The sequence below is a fragment of the Pagrus pagrus genome (assembly GCF_965226575.1).
Source record: "Pagrus pagrus genome assembly, chromosome: 10".
Taxonomy (NCBI): domain Eukaryota; kingdom Metazoa; phylum Chordata; class Actinopteri; order Spariformes; family Sparidae; genus Pagrus; species Pagrus pagrus.
The window spans coordinates 7,940,310-7,963,831 of record NC_140194.1 but is presented as its reverse complement, the minus strand read 5'-3'; the positions used below and the strand labels follow the sequence as shown (position 1 = coordinate 7,963,831).

General features: G+C 41.0%; 2 protein-coding genes across 4 annotated transcripts; one reads left to right on the top strand and one right to left on the bottom strand.

The window, feature by feature from the left end:
• Window positions 1-5,272: 5,272 nt before the first annotated feature.
• neto2b (neuropilin (NRP) and tolloid (TLL)-like 2b) lies at window positions 5,273-15,428 on the top strand. Of its 3 annotated transcripts, XM_084363817.1 has the most exons (12): window positions 5,273-5,671; window positions 7,650-7,706; window positions 7,887-8,045; window positions 9,613-9,861; window positions 10,031-10,078; window positions 10,244-10,371; window positions 11,932-12,033; window positions 12,309-12,435; window positions 12,778-12,891; window positions 13,444-13,574; window positions 13,668-13,760; window positions 13,847-15,428. In XM_084363817.1, the coding sequence occupies exons 1-12, from the start codon at window positions 5,662-5,664 to the stop codon at window positions 14,294-14,296; spliced, it is 1,668 nt and encodes a 555-aa protein (XP_084219943.1). In that variant the 5' UTR covers window positions 5,273-5,661; the 3' UTR covers window positions 14,297-15,428. The 3 variants fall into 3 exon arrangements, with proteins under 3 accessions (XP_084219943.1, XP_084219944.1, XP_084219942.1); XM_084363818.1 differs by lacking the exon at window positions 7,650-7,706; XM_084363816.1 differs by lacking the exons at window positions 5,273-5,671; window positions 7,650-7,706 and having other exon boundaries at window positions 7,726-8,045.
• Window positions 15,429-17,832: 2,404 nt separating this feature from the next.
• On the bottom strand, window positions 17,833-23,510 carry LOC311263400 (uncharacterized protein). The gene is made up of 12 exons (XM_084363436.1): window positions 23,430-23,510; window positions 22,616-22,659; window positions 21,952-22,015; window positions 21,502-21,633; window positions 20,273-20,377; window positions 20,136-20,185; window positions 19,101-19,226; window positions 18,935-18,980; window positions 18,634-18,705; window positions 18,380-18,533; window positions 18,192-18,274; window positions 17,833-18,102 (listed from the first exon to the last, which is right to left on the bottom strand). Exons 1-12 carry the CDS (start codon window positions 23,454-23,456, stop codon window positions 17,947-17,949), a joined length of 1,059 nt encoding a protein of 352 aa, XP_084219562.1. The 5' UTR covers window positions 23,457-23,510; the 3' UTR covers window positions 17,833-17,946.
• Between the last annotated feature and the right edge of the window lie 12 nt (window positions 23,511-23,522).

Genomic DNA, 23,522 nt, shown 5'->3' with positions numbered 1-23,522 from the left:
CAAAACCTTTTTTTAAGAGGCACGGTTGCATCATTTCAGGTTTGCGTCACATTTGAGGAAAGTGCTTTGGAGGACAAACTCCCCAGTGACATATCCTGAATAACAAAAAAAACCTCCATTGTTCGCCTCAAAATATCCATTTGCATAAGGACGCACACAGTTTGGGTTTGATCTCAAAAGGAACAAAAGACTAGAGAAAGAAAAGGGAGTGAGTGATTTTTGCATCTAGTTGCAGAATTGCAAATCACAGATTAGTGGGAATCAAAAGTCTTCTGTGAAACTGTGTTTGTTTCTTATGATTGCTTCTGTCTCTGGTCTTAGAAGATATGATCAGACATCACACGCGACAAGCCTTATATGTACATTTCTAATAAAAGATGCAGTGCTTAATTTTAACGGGATGAAAAGAAGAACTGACGTAAATGAGCTAAACACAGGAGAAGGTGGAGGGGAAAGTCAGCCAACTTTTTTTAAATTACATTTTTTTTTTTTTTTTTACAATGGATTTGTTTGTTGTGACTTATAGTATTGTTTTCCTGACATTTGTCTAATGAGTTTTCCTTTCTTTCTCTGTCTAATCTGTTGTCATATGGGCTGGAGATAAGAGTTTGGGAGTTTATCATCAGCGCTTCCTGCTGCATGATATCCCATATGTCTAAATCTGTCTAGGAATGAGATATTTGTGTTTACTCTCCGGGGTTAGGACTCTTGGGACCGTCTGGCCTTGAATCTTAAGCCGACTATTATGTAAGAATCATCCATACGGATGATTAAATGTCATGTCAAAATTGTGTCAAGACAATTTTAGTTTTAAAATGTCCTTTGTAAAAAAAAAAAGAAAAGAAAAAAGTAGAAGTAAGTAAATAACGCTGATGGTACACTGAAGTAAAGGCTTCACTAGATAACCAGTGTGTTTTTTGCCTCAGCCAAGTGATGGATCTAACAAAGTGGACTGTGCATGAGGGTGATTATTTGTGACATAATCTACAGTTGCAATGTCAAACGCCCATGGTGACTGTTCCACCCTGTTAAAGTCGCGACCCGTACGTAGGCTACTGTGCCTCCTCATCGACAGTAATAGGCCAAATCCACAGGGATTTCCTGCCAATCACCGGCTCGTGGCACTATCTTAATGACTTTTCCTCGGAAGATGATAAAAGTGCTTTTCCTCTAAATTCGTCAATCTGTTGTGTTTTTACCGCACTGAGCAAATCTAGAAACGCTGGCACTGATTCAAAGCAAGTCCATACACTGTATTACTATAGAAGTAATGTGGTTTGAAAATAGATAAAGAGCCCCTGGGACCTCTTAGCTCTATTGTTACATGGTGCTGCTGAACTGCATCGAACGCCCTGCTGTGTAATCCCTGACCTTTAAGCCCTGACCTTCCTTGAAAGCTTGTTTTTTTTTCCCAGACAGACAAAGTCGTTTTCAAATTCAAGACAGGCACATGCACTCGTGCAGATAGAGCGTGCATGTGATCTTTCACAGTTAGGAAAAAAAAAAAGAGGGAATGGAGTTGGTGAAAGTTGTTTTTCAGCCGGCAGTGTCACCTGGCTCACTCAGCCGTGGACTGCCAAATTAAAGATGTTAATTTCATCCTTAAGCACACGCTAATAAGAGCAATCACTTGCCTGGTTAAGAGTCCAATCAAAATGCTAATTACAATCCAAGCCCCGCAAAAAGAACAGTTGAGGATTCATTATCTCCCTTTCGTTCTACTTTTTCTGTCTCTGCCTTCCTTTTGGTGGCATCCCGTTTGTAATAATGGGTTGGGATGTTGGAAAAAGATGTCCGACTGCCTTCACATTACAGTTGATTTCCTGTCTTGCATGTAGGGCATGAGTCTAATTTACAGCTGTTGAAGGAAGAGTAGTGTGACGTGAGACGATGTTCGACTGTGCAAATGCTCACTGTTGTAAGCTTTAAGAACTGGCACGGTTACACGTGTGCCTGCAAACCTTTCATGTGTCCAAAAGGAGAAATCCCAATATTTCATTCCCTTTGAAGAGAACGTGGTGGTTTTATCACTGCTTTTGAGACACAAAGTTTGCTAGTGGTTGTTTTTGTTCACTTTATGGTAAAGAAATTATGTTAAAGAAGACATATTCTGATCATTTTAAGGTTCATCATTTCATTTTGGGTTACTACTAGACAAGGTTTACATCGTTTTTTGCTCAAAACACATCAGTGTCCTCATACTGTATATTTCCCCTCTGTCGGAGATGCTTTGTTTTGTCTCTTTAAGGCCCCTCCCCAATACCCAGTCTGCTCTGATTCGTCAGCTCACACATGCCTGAGCCAGCACCGCTCGCCGTGTCTCTGCTCGGCTCTGTCGTGTTTTCATCTTCCAGTTAACTTTGCTTAGCGGGAATATAGGTATGAAGTGCGCAAATGTGTGACATGGTGACGTAGTGTTATGTCAAGAAGTCGCAGAAGTAAAGGTGGGACTACTGACGAGGCGTTTGAGGAACCTCAGGAGCAGTGTTTTCTGTGGGAGAGAGGAGCTCCCATTGGTGTAAACTTTGGGCTTTTTAACTTTCAAGACCTTTTACATGTACAAGAACACCGAAGGAAAGGAATAAATTAAAAAGCATAATAGTGAAATTTGGCAAAAACATGTACAAGGTCCGTTATCAGCTGCAGATATAGATCGAGACGGGAGGGAGACAAGATGTTTTGCTAAAAGAAATCTTGATTTTGTCTCCTACCAAGCTTCAATTTAGTAAGTAAAACTCTTCTTTGGCAACATTGCATTCAAATCATTGAATACTCTTCATCAGCTTATTGAGTGTGTCTTACAGAGGGAGCACACACAACTGCAGCACTGAACGCTGATTTTATAAAGCACTTTATTCTAAATGAGAGGCGACTGCAAAACTTCAAGGACACGTCACTTTTATTGAAGCTTTTCCAACAATGCAGTAACTCAGAAGGATTTTCAAGAAAGCACAGTATATCCAGTGGCTTCCGGTTACCATAGCACAAGTCTTTCCCTTCAGCAGCAGCAGCAGCAGCTGCACAGGTAGACAGTCTTGGTAGAAATCATCTTTTGTTCCACTTTGATCCCCGTCTCTGTCAAAACCCCCTAAAACCTCTGCTTTCTAGGTCCCCGATTGCCTCAGAAGAAGCGAGCGCACCAGCTTGGTTGCCATGGCGACAGATGCAGATTTGAAGCTCTTTGATGTGCAGTAAACAAAGGTGTGCGAGCGTCAGTTTGTCACTTTGCGTGTGTGTTGACTGGATGAGTGACAGACAGACAGACAGACTGAGGGTAACAGACAGTGATCGCACAACAAAAGTAACATCTGGTCATCTGTAACAGCTGGTTTTCAAAGAGACAACCTGTCACTCGCACTTTGTCGCTTTGGTTCATATATGTCACACAGCAGCAGTCCCCCAGAACCAGACCCAGAAAATAAATGATTCATGCATCACAGAGACGACACTTTCACTTTATCATCATTCACATGGGAGTCGTGTCCCTTTAAATCACAGGCCCAGATGATGCAAGTTTATGATCATGCATATAATTTGGGGAGCGTGCGTGTTCATCTCCTGCCGAATTAATTTACCCCAAGGTTGTTAGTGCAGAAGGAAAACCGGTCCCACCTTACTGAATAATGATGGCCTTGGAGACTTTGAAAACGTGGCCCAAGGGCTTTCTCAAAGGATGTGTTGCTTTGCGCTTCGCTGGTTGTGTGTGTGCAGTTTTCAACTTCTGTTGTTTGTTTCAAGAGTTTTTATGTGAGGAACAGAAATTCCAAGATGCAGGAAAAAGGAAATAAGATCACAATCAGCAGAAAAATATAGCACAGTTAATATAGGTTAGACTCGTTCAACATTAATTACACACATTGATGAGATACTCACTCCAGCAGCAGATGTGTTGAGATGAGCACCTTCCTTTCAAACAGTGGTGGGATGAACCTCATTGCATTTACATGGATAAACTAATTTTAACAAAAAATGACCGTCCACTTTCTTGTCCATCCTCTAACTTCTGTATATACTTAAAGGATGAGTTCACCCCAAAATCAAAATTCAGTCATTATCCGCTCACCTTCGTGCTGATGGAAAGTCGGATCAAGTCCATAAAACATTCCTGGAGCTTCACAGCAAAGCAGCGTTGCAACATTATTCTAGACAACTGAAGCAGATGGGGACTTGTTTTAAAATGTGAGGAAAAAGAGAAAAGAACAACAGAAAATGGTCTCGTAGTGTTTACCTGGCATTATCCAAGTCTCTGGAAGATCCCACATTGATTTAAAAAGACTTTATTTACATCGATGAGCAGTCAAGCTCATGCTTTGTGCTTCAGACTAATGACTTTAGCTCAGCGGCTACAGTGAAGATTTTGTCTTTAAAAAACGGTGTAAATAACAGCTGTATAAATGAATTTGGGATCTCGGGGCTTCCGAGAACTTGGATTATGCCGAATGAGCCATTTCATGCCCTTTTTTTTTTTCGGTTAATCTACTTCAGTTGTTTGGGAGCGACACTCTTTTTGCGTGGGGGCTAATCTTTGCTAATGTGGGCAAACTTTAAACAAGCTTTAAAGAAACACAATGATCAGTCTGAAATCATATGGGAAATTAAAATGTCAGCTGTTTAGGTGATATAGAGTCATCCTTCCTGTCTGATAAGTGCTTGTTTGTTTTGTATTGTATGGATGCATGTGACCACAGAGGTGTGAAAGGCACGGATGGATCAGAATATCTCACTCATTTGCATTTAGGTGTCTGTCAGTGTGAGTGTCTCTGGATGCCAGGAGCACCCTGGCCCTGTCCATCTTAAATCAATTACAATCAGCTGAAGAGGCATGAACCTGCCTGTAGGACATGGTGACACTCTCTGCTGTTAGAAGGCAACACATCAAAGGAAAATCTCCATCACGCCAAATCTTGGCTTCCATTTTCATCTTTCTGCAGCTCTCGCCAGATTCTTGAGGGCTGTAGGCGCCATGTGTCCTTCAAGACAAACGAGGAAAGGCGTCAGGGAGTGTGTCCTGCTCTCTTTCTGCTTAGATGCGCACAGGAATGCAGCGTGTTGACTTGATTTGTTCCAAGTGAGCCTTTTGGCACAGGTAGGACACCTATAGTGTGCGCGTTTGACTTCTGCACATGTCGCCCTGCATCAGCTAATTAGATTATTATTAATAAATGTTTTTAATGGGGGATTCCTAATGTCAATTCAGCGTTAGGACAAACACGCTCGGAGAGGATTATCATATCACTTATTACTCATGTATGAAGACGCACATGCGCAATCGGCTGCGCCCCCTTCTCGCGCCAACTGAGCCCAATCTTAAAACCGGGAGCCGCCGCAGACAGATGATCCGTTTTTATTTGAGAGGACAGATCGGTCTCAGGCTGACACACACTGCAGGAACAGCGTCACTGCGCTGGGAAAACTGTGCTCATCCGTCCAGTTTGTGTGGCGATGAAGGAGAAGTTCATCAGCTGTTTCCTGCCCCAGAAGCTTCTCCCAGCGTGACCAGTGGGGATTAGGATGAAAAGGTGAAAGTTGTTTTGTTTTTTTTGTGAAATCAGCGGTTCTGACATGCGCTAATCCGGACCACGGGCTGAGGGATGTAAGGGATACACAGTTGGTCAAGTTTGAACATAAAAACCTGCAGAAAAACGGACTTCAGCAGAGAGGATGCATGTAGGTGAGTGCGATAATCCATGTTTTGCGTGGTTTAGGGCGTTTGGTGTAATTGTCTTTTTGGCTTTCTGTGTCTGAAGGAGAGGCCGAGGGAGTTTATAATCTTTGTATTTTGGCACATTTGTGTTTATAAACTTCTGCTGCAGGTTGCGTGTTCTGCACAAAATAATTACAGTCATCAAAACGGGGCTGAATGAGAAGAAAACGGGCAACATACATGCGTTTCCTAGAGACATTTGTAAAAAAAAAAAGACAGGAAAACGACCAACTAATCTCTGTGTTTTGAGCATTTCTCTGGTGCGAAGGTCCGTGGTGCTGAAGTGACAGCGCCACATTTGCACAATCTGCCCCGCTGGTATTAAAAATAAAGACTTAAGTTTTGCAAGAAAGTAATAATAATCCACGTTTTCAGAGGGGAAATCTGTTTTCTCTCTTGGATCAGCTTGTGGTGGCTCAGTGCCTGGGCAGGAGGATTTGGGCTGCTGCCTCAGTTTCTCCTCCTCCTCCGCGCACACACAGAAGATGGTCTCTGTTTAAGTGGTTCAGTGTAAAAGATTAAAACCTGAATTCGTCCATAAAGGGTCTTGTCAGGCAGCTGGAGACATCGTGGAGATGGACAGTCTAATTAAATTTCGCTTCACTTTCATAAACTCGCCATCAATTGATTGAAAGTGAATAAAAGATTCTTTGTCACAGCACCTCGCTGCAGGTGAAGGCTTTTACTGGATGTCTGCTTTCAGATACTTCAGAGATAATCAACTTTTTGACCATCTTAAAGTCGTTTCAATGAGAGCTGAAACGATTAATTGATTAATCGATAAGTCTAGTGAATGAAAATGAATTGACAATCCAATTTGCTTCGATTTTTGAGGGAAAAATGTCAAACACTTGCTGGTTCCAGCTTCTTAAAAGTGAGGATTTGCTACTTTTGCTCGTCATTTATGATGGTAAATGAAGAATATTTGGGATTGGGACTGTTGGTTGGACAAAAGAAGTCATTTGAAGACGTTACTTTGGGCGATTTTTGGGTCCGATACCAATCTAAGGAGTAAAAAAAAATTCCCATTTCGATATATCGGCCGGTGAACACACATTTTTTGCTGTGATCCCTCAGATGCGGTTGTCAAACATTTAAAGATTTCTAATGGAGGCAGGATATTTTACAGTTTAACGATAGACTTTATGACATTGGTGCATGGAAACTGTTTATGTTAACTGTTTATTTAACATTATGTTCAGTTCAACAAAAAAACTCCATATTGGCGGATATCATCAACATACATATCCGTGATAGGCCACCATCCGCCGATAATATCGACCCATCGATATATCGATCGGTCTCTAGAATAAAACATTTAGACTCAACCAGTCAATCATCAACGACGACTGATGCTACTTTCCGTTCCAGATCACAGATACGAGCGATAGTAATGTTTCCAGCTGTGTTACAACAAACTTCATGTTGCATATGATAAATGCTGTTTTGTGAGCGGACATTCGCTACGACATGCCAACTTGGTGAAAACTCAAAGCAGAATTTTAGTGGCCTGGTGCCTTCAGGCGAGATTCTCTATTTAGGTCATATTTTACGTAATTGGCACAAATGTGGCACAAGGTATTATTTCATGAGTTTTTTTGTTATTTACAATGAGACGTCCTTGCACAGCATCGGGGTAGACGGCAGATTGTCCAAAGCTTATATTCTCATTCACTATGGTTCGTATGAACCTCGGAGAAAAAAGGATAAGGACGATGCAAAAATAGGAGGAAGAGTTAAGCAAGCAGATGGTGGAAGCTTCATGTCCTTATTCTCTCCCTGACAAGCTTTTGAACTCTGCACCCCCATGGTCTGTTATATACATTCAGGGATTCAGCTGAGTGCACCGAGACAACGAGCACAGACGCACAAATCCTGCTAAGCTCTTTCTTTCCTTTATTCCATAATTGTACCCTTCCTCACACACTGTCGGCTTCTTTTACAGTCTGGATATTTCTCCTATTCATTGAGGAGGGATTTGCTCTGGCGCAAAAGACTAAAGGTAAGATTGATAAATTCCCAGCGCTTCTTTGATAGGTGGATTACATGAAATCAAGACACATGGTCACAGTTTTTGGACATTTAGATGTACTCTGCTTCTCAGGTGTTGAAGATCTCCATAATGTATCCGTAGCTGCACTAATGATTTTCCACGTGTCTCTTGGCTGTCGTGCTCATGCAGATGGAGGTGCAGGATCAAAAGGGGTCAAACCGTCTCAGCGGCCGCAGCATTCTCGTCACTGTGGAAACTGGGTACGAAACACAGATGGCGGCAGCTTCAGCTCCCCAAACTACCCGCGTACGTACCCTCCCAACAAGGAGTGCCTGTACGTACTGGAAGGTAACCAACAACGTACACCTGAGCCTCATGATATCATTGCTGGCTGGTATTGAAATTTCTGTGAACGCTGCAGATTTTGATATTAAATAAGGTCTGATTCTTTTGTGAGCTCCAGGGGAAATTAAAGGAAATTTCAAGGGACAAAATAACGCTTAGATTTGTGATGATCAAGAATTCAATCTGTCGCTTTGATCGTCTGTGTCTTTTCAAGAATAACATCATCACTGCTCATCATAAATAATTAACAGGATTCTCTTTTATGGATCATATTCACACGCAGCCAGTTTCCTCTGATGTCACGCTCAAGATGGGAAACTTAAATGCTGGGATAATGTTATGCTGCTGTGTTCCAGGTATAAATGAAGGGAATCGGACAAATTGTTATCATTTCCGGACTGATCGGCAACTGACAAGATGATGGATAGTGAAAATCTGGAGGGACATTGGGTCATATCAGGTTAAACAACATATTTAATAACCCGTTAGCTTACGTTAGCCTTCAACCCCTTCTCTCTAACTTTACCACTCAAAGATATAATATATAGGAATACGGCTAAATGACTAAATACAACTAGACCTTTGTTTATCTTCCCCAAATAGCCAGATTACTTTACTGTACATTAGCTGTAAACGTTAGCGAGCAAAGGCACACACCAAATCAGCACTGGACTCATTTCCCCTCCAGCTCCAGTCAACACTCAACATTATAGAACATAAACACTCGACAAGGGACAGCGAGCTGCAGAGGTCAGGTTGATAAACAAGAGAAAGATAAATTGAACATTTAATCCCAAAAGTTAGAAAATAATCTCTGAGCTCTTCTCCTGTCGGATTCTGGATCATAACAGAATCCGATGTGATCCCGAGTGTTTATTCTCCAGAGGTCCAGGCTCTGAACCCAACTCTCTAGCCGGTTCTCTTACCCCTGCTCTGCCCAGCTCTCCACAAGCCTTTGGCAATGTCTTTTGTTTTGCTTTGATTTAAAGCCCCCGATTGGCAGAAGTTACACGTTTTATGTTTATTTACCTCCAGTGCACTTCACTTCTAGGCTTAAATAAATGTGCCCAATATGTGTGTTGATATTTTACAATTAATTTAAACGTATCCTATCATATCGTGTGACACGTCTCAAACAGTAATGGTAGCTAGAGTTGTAAAAAAAAAGTTGTTTTACCTCGAGACACAGCCCGATGTTGCTTTGTCAGTTGTCTGTTCAGTTGTTGATCGAAATTATAATAACTTGTCAGATTCCCTTTCTTTGTTCGACTTACAGCCTGGAAAAAAAAGTAGTAGGACCTTTCCCACACTGAGTTTGCTGGCAGAGGAAACAGCCGCCGTGTGAACAGGCTGACAGACAATAACTCTTCACAGTGCATTCCTCATTATTTTGCAGTACAGAGACTTCATTAAACTTTGTTGCTCCTGGAGCCCTCAAAACAGTCTGACCTACAACAAACATAAGAAATGAGCAGATATTTTTTCACTGCTCTTACCGTTCTCTGCTAGCATTATATCCCTGAATCACCTCTGTGGCAGTAGATGTGACACAGCGCTCTGCTTCCCTCAGCCCTGCCCCGCCAGAGGATAGAGCTGCTGTTTGATGATACCTTCTACATCGAGGCCTCTTTCGAGTGTCGTTTCGACCACATTGAGGTGCGCGACGGCCCCTTCAGCTTCTCGCCGCTCATTAATCGCTTCTGCGGCGCTGCGAGTCCCGGGCTCGTCCTCTCCAGTGGACGCTTCATGTGGATTCGCTTCTTCAGTGATGAAGAGCTGGAGGGGATTGGCTTCCGGGTCCAGTACAGCTTCACTGCAGGTGATTAAAACACAGCGGGATGGTTCATTGATCCCTGTGGGGCAACTTTCTCACCGCACCTTCTGAACGTTCACCTGGCTCACCTGTTATTAGCAAAAATCTATCTTCAGTGATGATGCCTCTGATCATGTGATACCTCATCGTCTGTCTTTATGATTTCCCCCAAAAGACCCTGAATTTCATCTGCATGTTGGAGGACTCTTAAACCCTATCCCAGGTACGCCAAACACCCAGTTCAGCCTACTCAAATAACTTTAGTTGTGCGTCTTTGTGATGCAAAGTCATGATGATTCCTTTCACCTTCGCCTCTAATATCCATTTCTCTCTTGTGTTTTCTTTTTATCCTCCTCTTTATTACCCTCCATTGCTGTCTGTGGGTCAGACTGTCAGTTTGAGCTGTCCGGGGCAGATGGCCTGATCCGTTCCAGTCAGGTAGAGGAGGAGTATAAAGTGAAGCCAGACCAGGCGGTGGACTGCATCTGGACTATACGAGCCCCAACAAACAACAGGGTATGGCATGTGACGTATTGAAGTTTTACATATTTGCCAGTTTTCTGACGTACAACAGCGGAATAAGCTTCAACCGCATCACCAGAATAGATGTTGGCAATGTACGTTTCTGCAAAACAAGGATATGTTGATACTTGATATTTCTTTAGGTTCAACATTTAATTTTATGTAGTGACAACAACTTGGTGTGGTTAGGTTTAGGCACAAAAACCACTTGATGAGGGTCAGGAAAAGGCTTATGAGAGTCTGTTGCCACAAACACAGCTAGAAATGTCTCGACATTTGATTAAAAAATTTCTAGTTTCGGCTGGAAGTTGTTGGAACGTTTTCTTCAAAATATGTGCCACGAACACGGCTGGAAAAAAAAACCTTGTTTTTGGCTGACGACGTCTCAAACCGTGGTCTCTCAGACAGGCGTCGTGCCACCATCATCGCCGCCTCCTCCTGATAATGAAGACAAATCACATACATGTAATATAAGATGTTGATATGGTATGGACAAAGGTTTGCAGAAAAGTACACAGCCAATATTTTATTCTGCCGACTGGGCCGTAAGCTTCATTTGCAGATTAATCCACGTGTAATAACAGGATGCTCATTTAAGGAAAGTGCTGATAAAAGTAAAAGTGTGGAAAAGAGATGACTGGTTGCTCTTTGTAATGCAATGTAGATAAAAATTGTGTCGGGTGCCTTTGAAAAACTGGAAAAAGAGTACTTTAAAAACCAGGGGAAATCCAGGCACTCCAAATATAAAGGATGATCAAATGAGGAAGAATATATTAAAAAGCTTTATTATAGTGGCTACATGATTAAAAATTCAAACATGTTTGGACCTCTAGGTCTTCATCAGGTAGCCGTTGTCATTTTCTCATATTTGGAGTTCCTGGAAGGAAGTTCAGGAAGGATTTTAGTGGATCTGATTCATTGGGGTCAAACAGTACAGTGGTTAAAATCAAGAATCGTGACATGTTTGTTCCATACCCTTGCATAATGACAAAGGCAAATCATGTGGATTTCAACTTCATATCAAAAAACCCTTTATTAATGTGCTTTTGTTATCAAACATTCCCTGACAGTACACCCACAGCTTGACATGCGTGCACATAAAGTGTAGAGCATAACATATGGTTTGATAATCCAACATACTGTAAGCACACGTACAGTAAAGCTGCTCGAAATGATTTAAATTTTATCCTTTAATGCAGCGATGCCTTAAAACAGGACACGTCACGTTATAGTGAAGCTACACTACATGAAAACTGAACAAAATGTGTAGTAAATCCCTCCTCGTTGGTTTCCTCCGGGTACTCCAGTTCCCCCCATCATCAAAACATGCACATTAGATTGATTCTCCAGTCAGTGCCCTTGACTAATGGCACTGGCTAAGATCTGGAGTTGGTCCCTGGGTGCGTACATTGTCCACTGCTCCCTAGGGATGGGTCAAATGTAGAATACTAGCTTCACCATGTTGTACATTGTATGATATGTGACATAAATAAAGCTTCTTCTTCTTCTTCTTCTTCTTCTTCTTCTTCTTCGTCTTTGCAATGCTTGTTCCAGATTTACCTGCGATTCTTGGAATACCAGATGGAAAACTCAAATGAATGTAAGAAGAACTTTGTGGCTGTTTATGATGGCAGTAATGCCATTGAGGACCTAAAGGTAATATAATTTATATTATGTGTATATATGATGTATATATACATTTTGTAAGCCCCTCGATCTGATGTACCTCATTTATTTATTACAAAGTCTGTTGCGCTATAGTTCCTAATGTCTCTCTCCTTCTGCTACACAACAGGGTTAATCTTTCTATATCACACATTCTTATAGTATTTGAATTATAATTATGTAGCAACTGGTCTACAGAACATGGCTCCAATGAGACTACACATCAAACAATGTAAGAAAGAAAAATGGTGCGTGGTTTCTTGCAGGCCAAGTTTTGTAGTACAGTAGCTAATGACATCATGTTGGACACCGGTGTGGGAGTAGTGAGGATGTGGGCTGATGAGACGAGCCGTCTCAGCCGCTTTCGGATGCTCTTCACCACTTTTGCAGATCGTGAGTTTCCTTTTGGGATTACACATTTTTCTTTCGTACTAATGTGCCTTTTGTAGTGTCTGCGGCTGTGACAGGGCAAATACAGTGTTGTAGCAGCACCTTCCTGTGGTTTCTCTTCAATACTGCAGCTTTTTTAAGTGTAAAGTTTGTAAAGATGAAGTCAATTACATAATGTATAACAATCATACAAAAATGCTTGGGTTTCATCTCCCTCGATATCTGTGATCAAAAAGCACTTTAAAAAGGGATCCTTTTACACAGCTTTGACCAAGAATTAAAAGAAGCAGGAGGATTTCATGGCTCTTTGCGTCACCTGCTGATAAACCTGTGTTTGTGTTTCAGCACCCTGTTCAAGCAGTGCATTCTTCTGCCACAGCAACATGTGCATCAACACTTCTCTGGTGTGCAACGGCATTCAAAACTGTGTCTTTCCCTGGGATGAAAGCAACTGCAAAGGTACTCCACTTGTGCCAAAGCGCTGTGTTACTCTCTCTTTAAAAATCCTCTGCGCTCGCTTACGATGAGTTGTGTGATGCAATATGATGCATGTCCCGTCTGGCTCTGTTGTGTCACATTGAGCCTCCTTGAGGATCTGCGGCTAAAATTTTACAAGATATTTTTGTGACAGGACATTCAGTCGGTCTTTTAATTTTGACCCTGACACTACAGATTATTAGATATTTGTAGATGTTTGACAGTACAGAATATCCCTTCAAAATTTCCTCTTGGCAGAAAAACAATGATCTCGTCATCTTCAACGACTTTCCAGCCAAAAGACCTCCAGGGCCTTTTAGCTGTTTAGCGGCTCTAAAGCACCTCCATTGATTTAAATGGCTGTTAATCACGGCTTTGGCTTTTAGTGAAGGCTCTGAATTGTTCCTGGCAACCAAAGATACAGACTGTCCTGACGGGGGCGGTATCCAGTAAATGACTGATGTACTCTCAGTACCTCTAAATGTCCCTCATATTTCACGTCTCGTTCTCCCTCTCTTCTTATCCGTCACCCAGAGAAAAAGAGCAAAGGCATCTTTCACCAGATCACAAAGACTCATGGGACAGTAATCTGTGTGTCTACGGGAGTGGTGCTGCTGCTCCTCATCATCTCCATCCTCGTACAGGTCAAACAGCCACGAAAAAAGGTAAGTAAGACAAGTCGCAATCGAATCATTCAGCCCAAAAATTTTGGTGTAGAAGTAGTTAATTCATCAAGTGTGTTCAATCACAATTTGAAGGTGTTGGTACGTAAGAATAACCTGTTCCAACGGGGCGACCTACAGGAGGTGTTTGACCCTCCGCACTATGAGCTCTTTACTCTCAGGGACAAGGTTAGTTTGATCACTTTGATACATCATTCGCTGCTCACTGTGACCTTCTTCTAACATTACAAATGTAATGACATGATCCTCTTTAGGAGATGTCTGGGGACCTTGGGGAGTTATCAGAGGAACTTCAGTCCCTGCAGGCGCTCAGACGATCCTCATCAGGCTCACGATGCATTCACGAACACCACTGTGGCTCCCAGGCTTCTGTCAACTCCCTCAAAGCCGGTCAAGGTGCACACAGCCTGGGCAGGGGATCCATGGAGCTTCCCTCTTTCAGAGGAGACTTCCAGAGCAGCTTACCTCCCCTCGGGGACTTGAGCAGCAGTCTGCGGAAAAAGAGCTGGCCTAGTATGAAACCTGGTCGAATGCAGGGCCATCATGTTATGGGAGATAGAGTAATGGGGCGGCAGGATAGAGTAATGGAAGAGGATGAAGAGGATGATGAAGATGGAAGGTATGATGTGTATGTACGCAGAGGAGGAAGCCGAAGAGGGAACTTTGAAATGGCCCAGCAAAGATCCTTGTCCATGGACTTCTGAAAAGGGAAGACAAGGTTGGCACGATGTGCAGCAACGACTTTTCAATCAGTGTCGAATTTTGGGGGCAGAACTCATAATTTAACGCCACAGAGCAGATGTTTCATACTTTGCTCGCCTCCTTCTCCGTGAGGTTGGGAAACACAGGGTCTGTTACAGAGCAGTGCTCCAGGAGCTCCAGCACTGCCAACTCTGCTCAGATGGTGTATCTGATGGTGTTGTCCCTAGTAAATCATAATTAATGACGCCCGAGGAACATCATTTCAAAACACAAAACAGCAGCGAGCGAAAAAACACATCTGGAGTAAGCTGTTGTGGCTGAGTGGGTTGAATATAAGACTCTCACTCAGGAGTCCGGGGTTCGTGATCCGTTTGGAACGTATTGTTATATTTTTAAGTTCGTTCTCAGTTTCTTTTCAGTTTTCGGTCGCTGTTTCGTGAGCTTTAGACAACAAAAACACTTGGTTAGGTTTGTGGTTTGGGTAAAAGTACACCCTTTGACGTTTGACTTGTTTGAGAGGATGCCTTCTCCTTCTTTTTTTTCCCCTGAGTCATTAAGCTTTGACATGATAAAAACGTGATTGGTCAGTTACAATGATGGTCCTGGAGCAGCAATCATTATGATGTTCCAGGGACAACACCAACGTGGCAATCATGCCCGCTCAGACACTGAAACAACTGACAGGGAGCTGTTATCAAATTTGTGATCAGTGTTAAAGACCGATGATAATGCTGTGTATTGTTCTTGTTATGTATTTTGTTAAATACATCGTACTGTAAAGCGAGTAGATTTTATTGAAATATGTTCTCAATCAGTGTTTTGGTTCTGCAAGAATGTTTTAGGAGAAAGAGTGACTACATTTTATGCAAACGATGAAAAAATCCCCCCACAGTTAATGTTAGATCTGTCATGACCTGTATTAAAGAATAAATATCTACATTTCTGCGCCCTTAGTTTAAAAATCTAGTCTCATCTTGCCTTTGGCATGGAGTCATTTTTACCATTAACAGTCAAGCAGTCTTTCGCAGAGGTTTTTGTTGATCAGGAAACTCCTGAAAGGTGTGTCTCTCTCGTGTGCTGGTTGGAAGTTCCCATATAAAGTTAATCGGCAAGTGGTGGTGTTGTATAATCCGATATTATAACCACCAAAAACCACCCAGACAAGTGGACAAGTATTTCCCAGACAACCCGACAAACAGAAATAAAATGTATTACAAGCTGATAAAAGGCTATGTAATGATTTAATGATTTAAAAAGTGGAACAGTGTGAGTGCTAGTAATGACATTGAAAAACTGTTTAAATGAACTGAAACAGAAAGTAGCTTTTTTTTTTACGGACCACAACTAGCAACACAAAGTACATCTTTGACAGATGGCTTTAAAGGATAAGTTCACCCAAAAATGAAAGCGCAGTCACCATCTACTCATCCTCCATGCTGATGGAAAGTCACATGAAGTTTTGCAGTCCACAGAAGGTTTCTGGAGCTTCACAGCAAAACAGGGTTGCAGCATTTTCCTAAACAACTGAAGTAGATGGGGACTTGTTTTAAAATGTTAAAAACAACTGGGGAAAAAAAACACGCAAAATGATTTGATGCAGCTTCACATTCTTGACGCTTGGTCGAGCTCAGTAGAGATTTTGGTTTTAAAAGGGTGTGAGTAACGTCTTTTCAAACAAATTTTTCCCACGACCTGGATTTCATGTTTTTTTTATTTTTTAAAACAGGTCTCCATCTATTTCAGTTGTTTTGCCGAATGCTGCAGTGTTTTGTTGAGAAGCTCCAGAAATGTTTTGTGGACTATGAAACTTAACCTTCACCTTTCAGTCAGTGTGGGGTTGAGTAGATAATGACTGAACTGTAATTTTGGGGTGAACTCATGTTGTATCCTAATGATGACGTAGATGATTATGCTTATGGGAAAATTGTTCCATATGCTCTTTCCTTGAAGTCTGTGTTTGACTTCTCCTATCCCTTTTACTTTTACTCGCACATGCACAGCTTTGTGTGCCAACACACTTAGATAACCTTGGAGCTGCAGGGCACAACACATTTAGAAAATCCAGAAAGTCAAGCAAGCCACAGCCTGGCAGTTTAGTCAGCAAGTCTGCAGGGTTCATTCGTCATATTCAGAAGATTCACTGGGCAGATAATTCATGGAGCAACTATGCGTACACACAGACAAACACATGAACATGCAGCCTTGTGGCCACAGTATGGCTGCTGTTTATGCTGCTGTTCAAATAATGACCAAACAGCTGTGAGCTCATAATGATACAAGATTTATCACATCTCTGTGTTTCCCAGGCACTGTACATATCCGCTGAGTACGGCTGCTTTTTCTGTAACACTGCGGTACACAGTCATTATTTTTCTCACATGATATCCATGAATAGGCAGGATATCTGGGCCACATCGGGTGATGGATTGCTCAAAGGAAATTAAAATTAGGTGAAGCTGATGCAGGCTGTATGGCTTTCTATAACAATTTGGATCTGTGAACATAAATAATAGAACGGGTTTATTCTTTCCTCAACTGAATCCATATTGAACACAATGGAGGAACCTACAGCTCTGCATGACAGAACAAAACTTATTTCTAAACAAGTGAAAAAACCAGACACGTCTCTCATCCGTCTCCATCTGTTTTTATTGTTACATGCCTTGTGTAATGTATAACCCTCACGTTTCTTCTTTGCATCAGTCCCATGTATAGGTGACTGCGTGGCCTTCAACAAAGGACCCGTGCACAGTCAAAACTGAATATTTACTTTACTTAACTGAACAAGTTTGCTTACAGCAGATAAATGCTTGAGTCAGCTGATCAGTTACATAATCAGGAACAGGTTTGCCTGCAGGGTTCAACTCAGAGACAAACGTTTAAACGTGACGTTTAAGTTGCTATAACATAATAGTGCACTCATCTTTGCACCTGTGTTTGTGTGTGGTAACAACCGTATAGCAGATAAGCTGCATGTGTGGCCTCAGTTGCATAAGCACATATTACTTTTTATGAGCCATGTTAAAAGTTATGGTGACAAAGCAGATGTGACGAAGCAGATATTGTGTTCCTTTTTTGTCTACAACAAATCAGCATTCTTCACTGTTCCTCACACATACTGTTCATTATGTCCCGAGACTGAACTCTTATGTCATCATAGGTGACATTACATGGCACGGCGCTTCTATAATGAAACTGCAAAGTGTACAACCCTGACAGGTTTTCCATCATTCTTGTCTTGAACTGCAGAGTACAGAGAGACGGTTGAGTAAACATTCAATACAACAATTGGTTTAAAAGAGCCTTATTAAACAATATAAATATGTATGTGACAAAAAAAAAAATAGAAATCAATCAATAATTCAAGAATTCTTTAAAATCTTAAAAAAACAGGACTTCAACAGCACATATATAATGATATCACAATTCTACATTTTATCCAGAAGTCCTTTTTGTCACCATCTATACAAAAAAAAAGCTACTATACTGCAGCAGTTGCAATGAAAAACACTGCATCAGTCGTTGCTTGTTTAAAAAAACAGTTTCAGTCTAAATTGCCATGAAGTGAAGAACCTCGTGGGCATGCAGCCAGTGTTCCTCGGGCCAGTGCGTCGTTGCCGCAGCACAAAAGTGTCTCTTAGTGTGTTTGGAGTCAACAGGACGAGCTCCTCAGTGATTCGTCAAAGAAGGCAAGGCGGTTGTATCCCACCAGGGGTGTGTTCTCTCCCAGAACAGCCTCAGTGAAGTTGGGCCTTCTCCAGGCGTAAACCATACTGTTCAGGAAGCCTTGCAGGGAAACGCTGGCAGCCTGAGAAAAACAAAAACAATACTAGAACCTGCCGCTCAGACATCAGAAGAAACTTTTTTTAAATCAAGTCTTGTTTTTCTGAAACGTACCTGTATTATATAAAGAACAAATAGATTGTGTTGTTCAACCTTGGTCGAGTACATCAGGTACGACAGCAGGATGAGGACAAGCACTACGGCAGGAAGAAACGTAAGACATCAATCTGATGTAATGAAATGTATTACATTAGCTTTCAGTGTGTGTGTGTGTGTGTGTGTGTGTGTGTGTGTGTGTGTACCTGGTGCCCAGCAGAATAAGATGACCAACATCATGTTTCTTGCAGTAGAAAGCACTCTTTTAAATCTCTTTCTTGAACGTCCATCTCCCTCCACAGGAAAAAGCCCCTCCTGCTCATATCTTTCATACCATTTACCAACCTTGTAGTAAATGAACTGAAACAAGAAAAAAAAAAAGATTAATCCTAATCATATTTAGACAGAGCTGTCAATGCTCCCAATTCGTCTTAAAATAATGCGATTGCTTTCGACTTACAGAGCAGGTCAGCAGCACTGATATCACAACGATGAAAAGAAAAGATCGTATTGTAATATCATGTTTTTCTTCCTGGAGAGAAACCAAAATTATGTTAAAACAATTACTCATCATTTCTTTTCAATGACTGAACACAACAAAGGCGTTTATAACAAATACAATGTGCAACAATACAAATAAAAATACTAATACGTGAAAATGAAGAAACGTGAAATAAAACATTGCAAATTAAAATGAATCCAAACAAGAAAGACTTAAAAGCAAGTTTACACAGCGTGTCATGAGACAGTTTCATACTCACATCATCAGAGCAGGAATCTCTCCAGACATGCAAGAACAAAATACAGCTGAGAAAAAAGGAAAATCTAAAAGGTCAAAATCGCAGGGGAACAGACCTATTTCACTTCTGTAGCTTCTTTGAAAGCAGCGACTTTAAAGGAAGTTCATCATAGAGGTTGTGTGCCTACCTGTTGCAGTATTTGCCAATATTAGGGACGGTCCCGCTCAGCGATGCGCCACTGCCTGGTATCACCAAAGCACTTTTTATGAAGGGGGTGAGCACATATGCTAAATACATTGAAATGGGGATCAACCTGTAATGTAAGACAAAGATACAGAATTTTTTTAAAAAAAAGTACACCAGAACTAAAGTATTTAAACCTGGAGGAGTAACCAAAGCTATTACAAATGACTGAATCAAATACCAGCGTTCAATAATAACTTTGGTTTAGGATCGTTTTTTCTGTACATACGCTAAAATCTGGAGCAAATCCGACATCAGAAAATCTCTCTGATTTTTTACAGTTTAAACATTCACACAGATATTTACTTCTTCTGAATGAAAATAAACGACTAATGCCTAAATAATGAACTGTAATGCATGCCCTGAATATCTGTGTAATTTGTCTGTATACTTGCTATTTGGTGCCACCTGACAATTTCTGAGTGCATCACCACTGTTGTGAATACAAATCTCAGGTCTCTTACAAATTGTCAAATGAAATGTAGGTGCTAACTACAAACAAAACTTGTATGTTGAAGTAAACATGTTTGTAACGCTGTGATCCTACCCTCTTGCTGAAGTTACAGAAACAAGTAATAGGGGGGCGGAGTGGCTGAGACAGAGACCCCATTCACCCTGTTACAAGACACTGTCCTATCAAATGATTTTGTAGCTGTTATTTTAAGGTAAAAAAAAAAACATAATGTTGCTTTAACAACTTATTCTCATTGACATCTATTGAAATCAGTAAGTCCAAGCTCAGCTGTATAAAGAATATTCTTTGTTAAATCAGTTAACTATTATCGTCTGCCTGTGCTGTTCATATTTTTATTGCTTTTTGTCCTCACTGCGAGACAGCAGGAAACCTGCTGGAACAGTTTTTAAACAGAGTCAGGCCCACAGCTGGCAATGCTTTTTTATTAGTCTGAGGTATTTCCTGCCAAAAATAAATAGAAAATGAAAAGAAAATGCAATAAAAAGATGCAGTTAACAAACTCACCACACAATGGCATATACAGGTAAAGTGGTTATTGTCCTTCTGCACAGACTCTGTAAACCAGAGGAAAGGAGAAATAATTAAGTGACTTTGTTACATTTTTTACAATTTAAAATCTACAAATGCAGCAGACGCCTCACCTGTCCGGCCTCATCTCCTAGGGGTCTTGCTCTCCACCCTTGGATCGCGCTCTTGGACTTCCATGCGTAAACCACCACCAGCAGAAATGAAATGAAGTAAAATGTCTGGAACAGAGCGGACACAGACATTAAATTGCAACAGTGGTGTAACCATATGTTGTGGCAGATTATGTAATAGTGATGCAAAATGTGGCAATATGCATTATGAAGCTGAAAGAAGGATCACATTTGTAATGACTTCACAAAGCTCCTGATTTTTGTTTGCACACATGAAATACCATACGGCTAAATTAAATGTCATGAAGATGTTCTGTCATCAGCATTTATATACAGCCGTAGTTTGTTTTCATTACAACTTTGTTATAAATATAGTGAGAGTATCATATAGTGAGCTGACCTAGTAGCTCTCTGACTAGCTTCGCTTCACTGCTTCTGCTACAAGCCACCGGTTTGTCTGAACTTTGAGATGCTGACTGGCATATTAATAATTCTCTAATATTTTATTTCTTTGTTAGTTTCCTATGAGCTACTACCATCTCATAGACCTTTTTATAATGTGTGTCTTTGTTAGAGGTTCAGATGAATATCAGCATCATTGCAGTGCATATTGGAGCGCACAGATTTTGGGTCTATATGAACCAATACAAGCATTTTAATGTAACAGAGATTGTTCGTTTTAGGCTTCAATTCAGAAATGTAACCTGAAACAGTTATTTTGACTTTGATTAAATATTGGACTTTCGAAAGGCTAAATATTTTCCATACCTGCGTTTTGAAAGAAATCCACATTCTCAAGTGAAACTCAGTGACACTACATTACATTCTTTTCTATGGTGGTATTATGTAAAGTCAATATCTACTTCTCAACTCTTATCACTGTGAAACATTGTGTTAAATCAGGACACAGACTTACAGAAACATTTGGGCACTTTTACATTTGTGAGCGCATGAAAGAAGAAGTTTCACCTCTAGACACACTTGGGTAATTTAGGACAGGGCACAGCGACACTGCCTACCACTTTGCTTTACAGATGCAATTAGGAACACAAGGTTTAAACTTTTTTTACAGCTAGAATGACGTGGCCCAATTCAGTCACAGTAACACAGTAACTTACTGTTTTATTTGAGAAGATTAAACTTCAGATATGATCCCCTCAACCACCAGGAAACAATCCGTTATTCATTTGTAGGGCTAAAGGGTCTAGAGAGTGAAAGTAACAGTTGCTCACCAGTGACAGCGGCAGGCTGTATTGACAGATCTCTACGCTGTTTTTAACGCTAACTATGTTCATGGCACTGGTGCACATCAGGATCAGAGCAGCCAGGAGATCTGCCAGTGCGAGCTGCACCAGGACGTGCACCTGCAAACAAAACACACACACAACAGGATGTTGCTTTGCTGGAAAGCTGTTTGAGAAAATAAAAATCAACACATTTCCTGTCACTGTTCGTGTCACTGGAACATTCTGTACCAAAACACTTAGATCAGGCAGTAAATATGTGGTGCAGCTGTTATACTGGATTGCATTAGATAGTATACCCAATAATGTGTGAGGAAGCGTATATAATCCACGTATTAACCCTGTCATACAGTAAAACAAATACAGATGCTACCCAAAGGCAGAAACACAGAGACACACATACATGAGCATACCCAAATACAAGACGGCCTGACTCACCTGTTCATTGAGATGCCTCCATCTCACTATGGAAACCACCAGGACAGAAAAACTTCCAATCACGCTGCAGGTAAACAGAAACATGTCAAGTATTACATAACACCATGTATGCCGCTGGAGCAGAATTCTATCAACATTACATTACTTTTAATCAACTGACATGAATGAAAAGAAACATGAAGTTGTGAACTGAAAGTGATAAGGCACCACATCAACACTAAGCGTGAGCCGAGATTGGTTTATTGCACCGAGTGTCTGAAGATGAGACAACTTATCTCAGAAACATGTGACACCTGAATAAAAAGCTGTAAAATGACAAAACATGTCAAATCATAACCCTTCTCTCGGCGCCATAAAAACTAACGGTGGGCAAAGGGGAATGAAGGAAATTAGCTACAACTCAGTGCTTCATATTACACTTTAGCAGGCAACATATGTGGTAATAATTAATACAACTGTAAGAACACTGAAGGATTTCAGAAGGGAAAAAAGCTGCCTCTTGTTATCTATTGCCACCATCACAAAACTGAAATTTAAAGATTGGTATGCTGCTGATATGACAGACCTACTGTAAACATTTTGGCATATAAATAGTAAAGAGTAAATAGCATTTGTTGCTGTTAAGGTAAATGAAGCATGAGGAATATATGAGGAAGCATATTACCTGGGAGTGAGTAGCACTAAGTACTCTGTGGTGAGAGTATTAATCTGAAAAGCAGAATAAAAACATGTTATCAGAAATGTGCCCATTGTTTCCCTCATAACAGATTTCAAGGAAGCCGTGTTCATTTTCAGCTCATTTGTTCAAGTTTGAAGTGTAATGCCTACCTGCCATCCTCTCAGTGTACCATTGAGCGTCATGGTAAATATACAACGATCAGTCTATTTAAAACTCACACTCTTTTTGGGCACAGCAATGTAATCTGCCTCCATGCCAGGCCCAACTGAAAATGTGGTTTCTTATCACACAGCACACCTTTATAAAAAGTCTGCACCTTGTCACGTGCTGCTGTTTGACTCCACCTGCTTTGAGTGAGTGTGTGTGTGGGACAGGTTAGTATCACTTTTAAATAGGAATACCCAGGTGAAAACCAGGGCATGTTCCTGGTTTCAACACCAGGCTGGCAAGAAATTAAAACACTGAAGGGGAAGAAGAAAACAGTGTAACGGAAACATCTTTGTATTACTGTGATATTTATCCTCTATTGATGATTAAAACCTGATTTCCAGCCCAATTAACAGATGTCGTCATGAGTACTGTGATAAACCTGTGTTACAGAGACATCTAGTGGTAGGAATGGGAACTCCATGCTATGACGTCTGATGAGTATTTTTTTTTTTTTTTTTTTTTAAACGAAGAAGAAAATCTTCATCGTGTTAAATGTTCTTAAGTTCTGGTTATACTCGAAATGAGGGCGCAGGGTACATAGTTAAAACATAACAGCTCACAAATGTGTGGGAGGAAAAAAAACATTCACATGTATTTTAAAAGTCACTGTAAACATTTGTCGACGTGTGTTGATAAAGTTGATTCAAACTGATGACGTCGCGTGTTCCACGTTGGCCCGGAC

What these genes read in the sequence shown, in the direction of transcription:
- LOC311263400 (XM_084363436.1), bottom strand. Translation starts at nt 23,456, where the DNA reads ATGTTTACAGTGACTTTTAAAATACAT. An exon ending in CTTATTCTGCTGGGCACCAG is followed by an intron (nt 18,275 to 18,379) that starts GTACACACACAC and finishes TTCCTGCCGTAG; the next exon opens with TGCTTGTCCTCATCCTGCTG. An exon ending in TTGTTCTTTATATAATACAG is followed by an intron (nt 18,103 to 18,191) that starts GTACGTTTCAGA and finishes TGTTTTTCTCAG; the next exon opens with GCTGCCAGCGTTTCCCTGCA.
- neto2b (XM_084363816.1), top strand. Translation starts at nt 7,751, where the DNA reads ATGAAATCAAGACACATGGTCACAGTTTTTGGACATTTAGATGTACTC. An exon ending in GTGCCTGTACGTACTGGAAG is followed by an intron (nt 8,046 to 9,612) that starts GTAACCAACAAC and finishes TGCTTCCCTCAG; the next exon opens with CCCTGCCCCGCCAGAGGATA. An exon ending in TCAAACAGCCACGAAAAAAG is followed by an intron (nt 13,575 to 13,667) that starts GTAAGTAAGACA and finishes CACAATTTGAAG; the next exon opens with GTGTTGGTACGTAAGAATAA.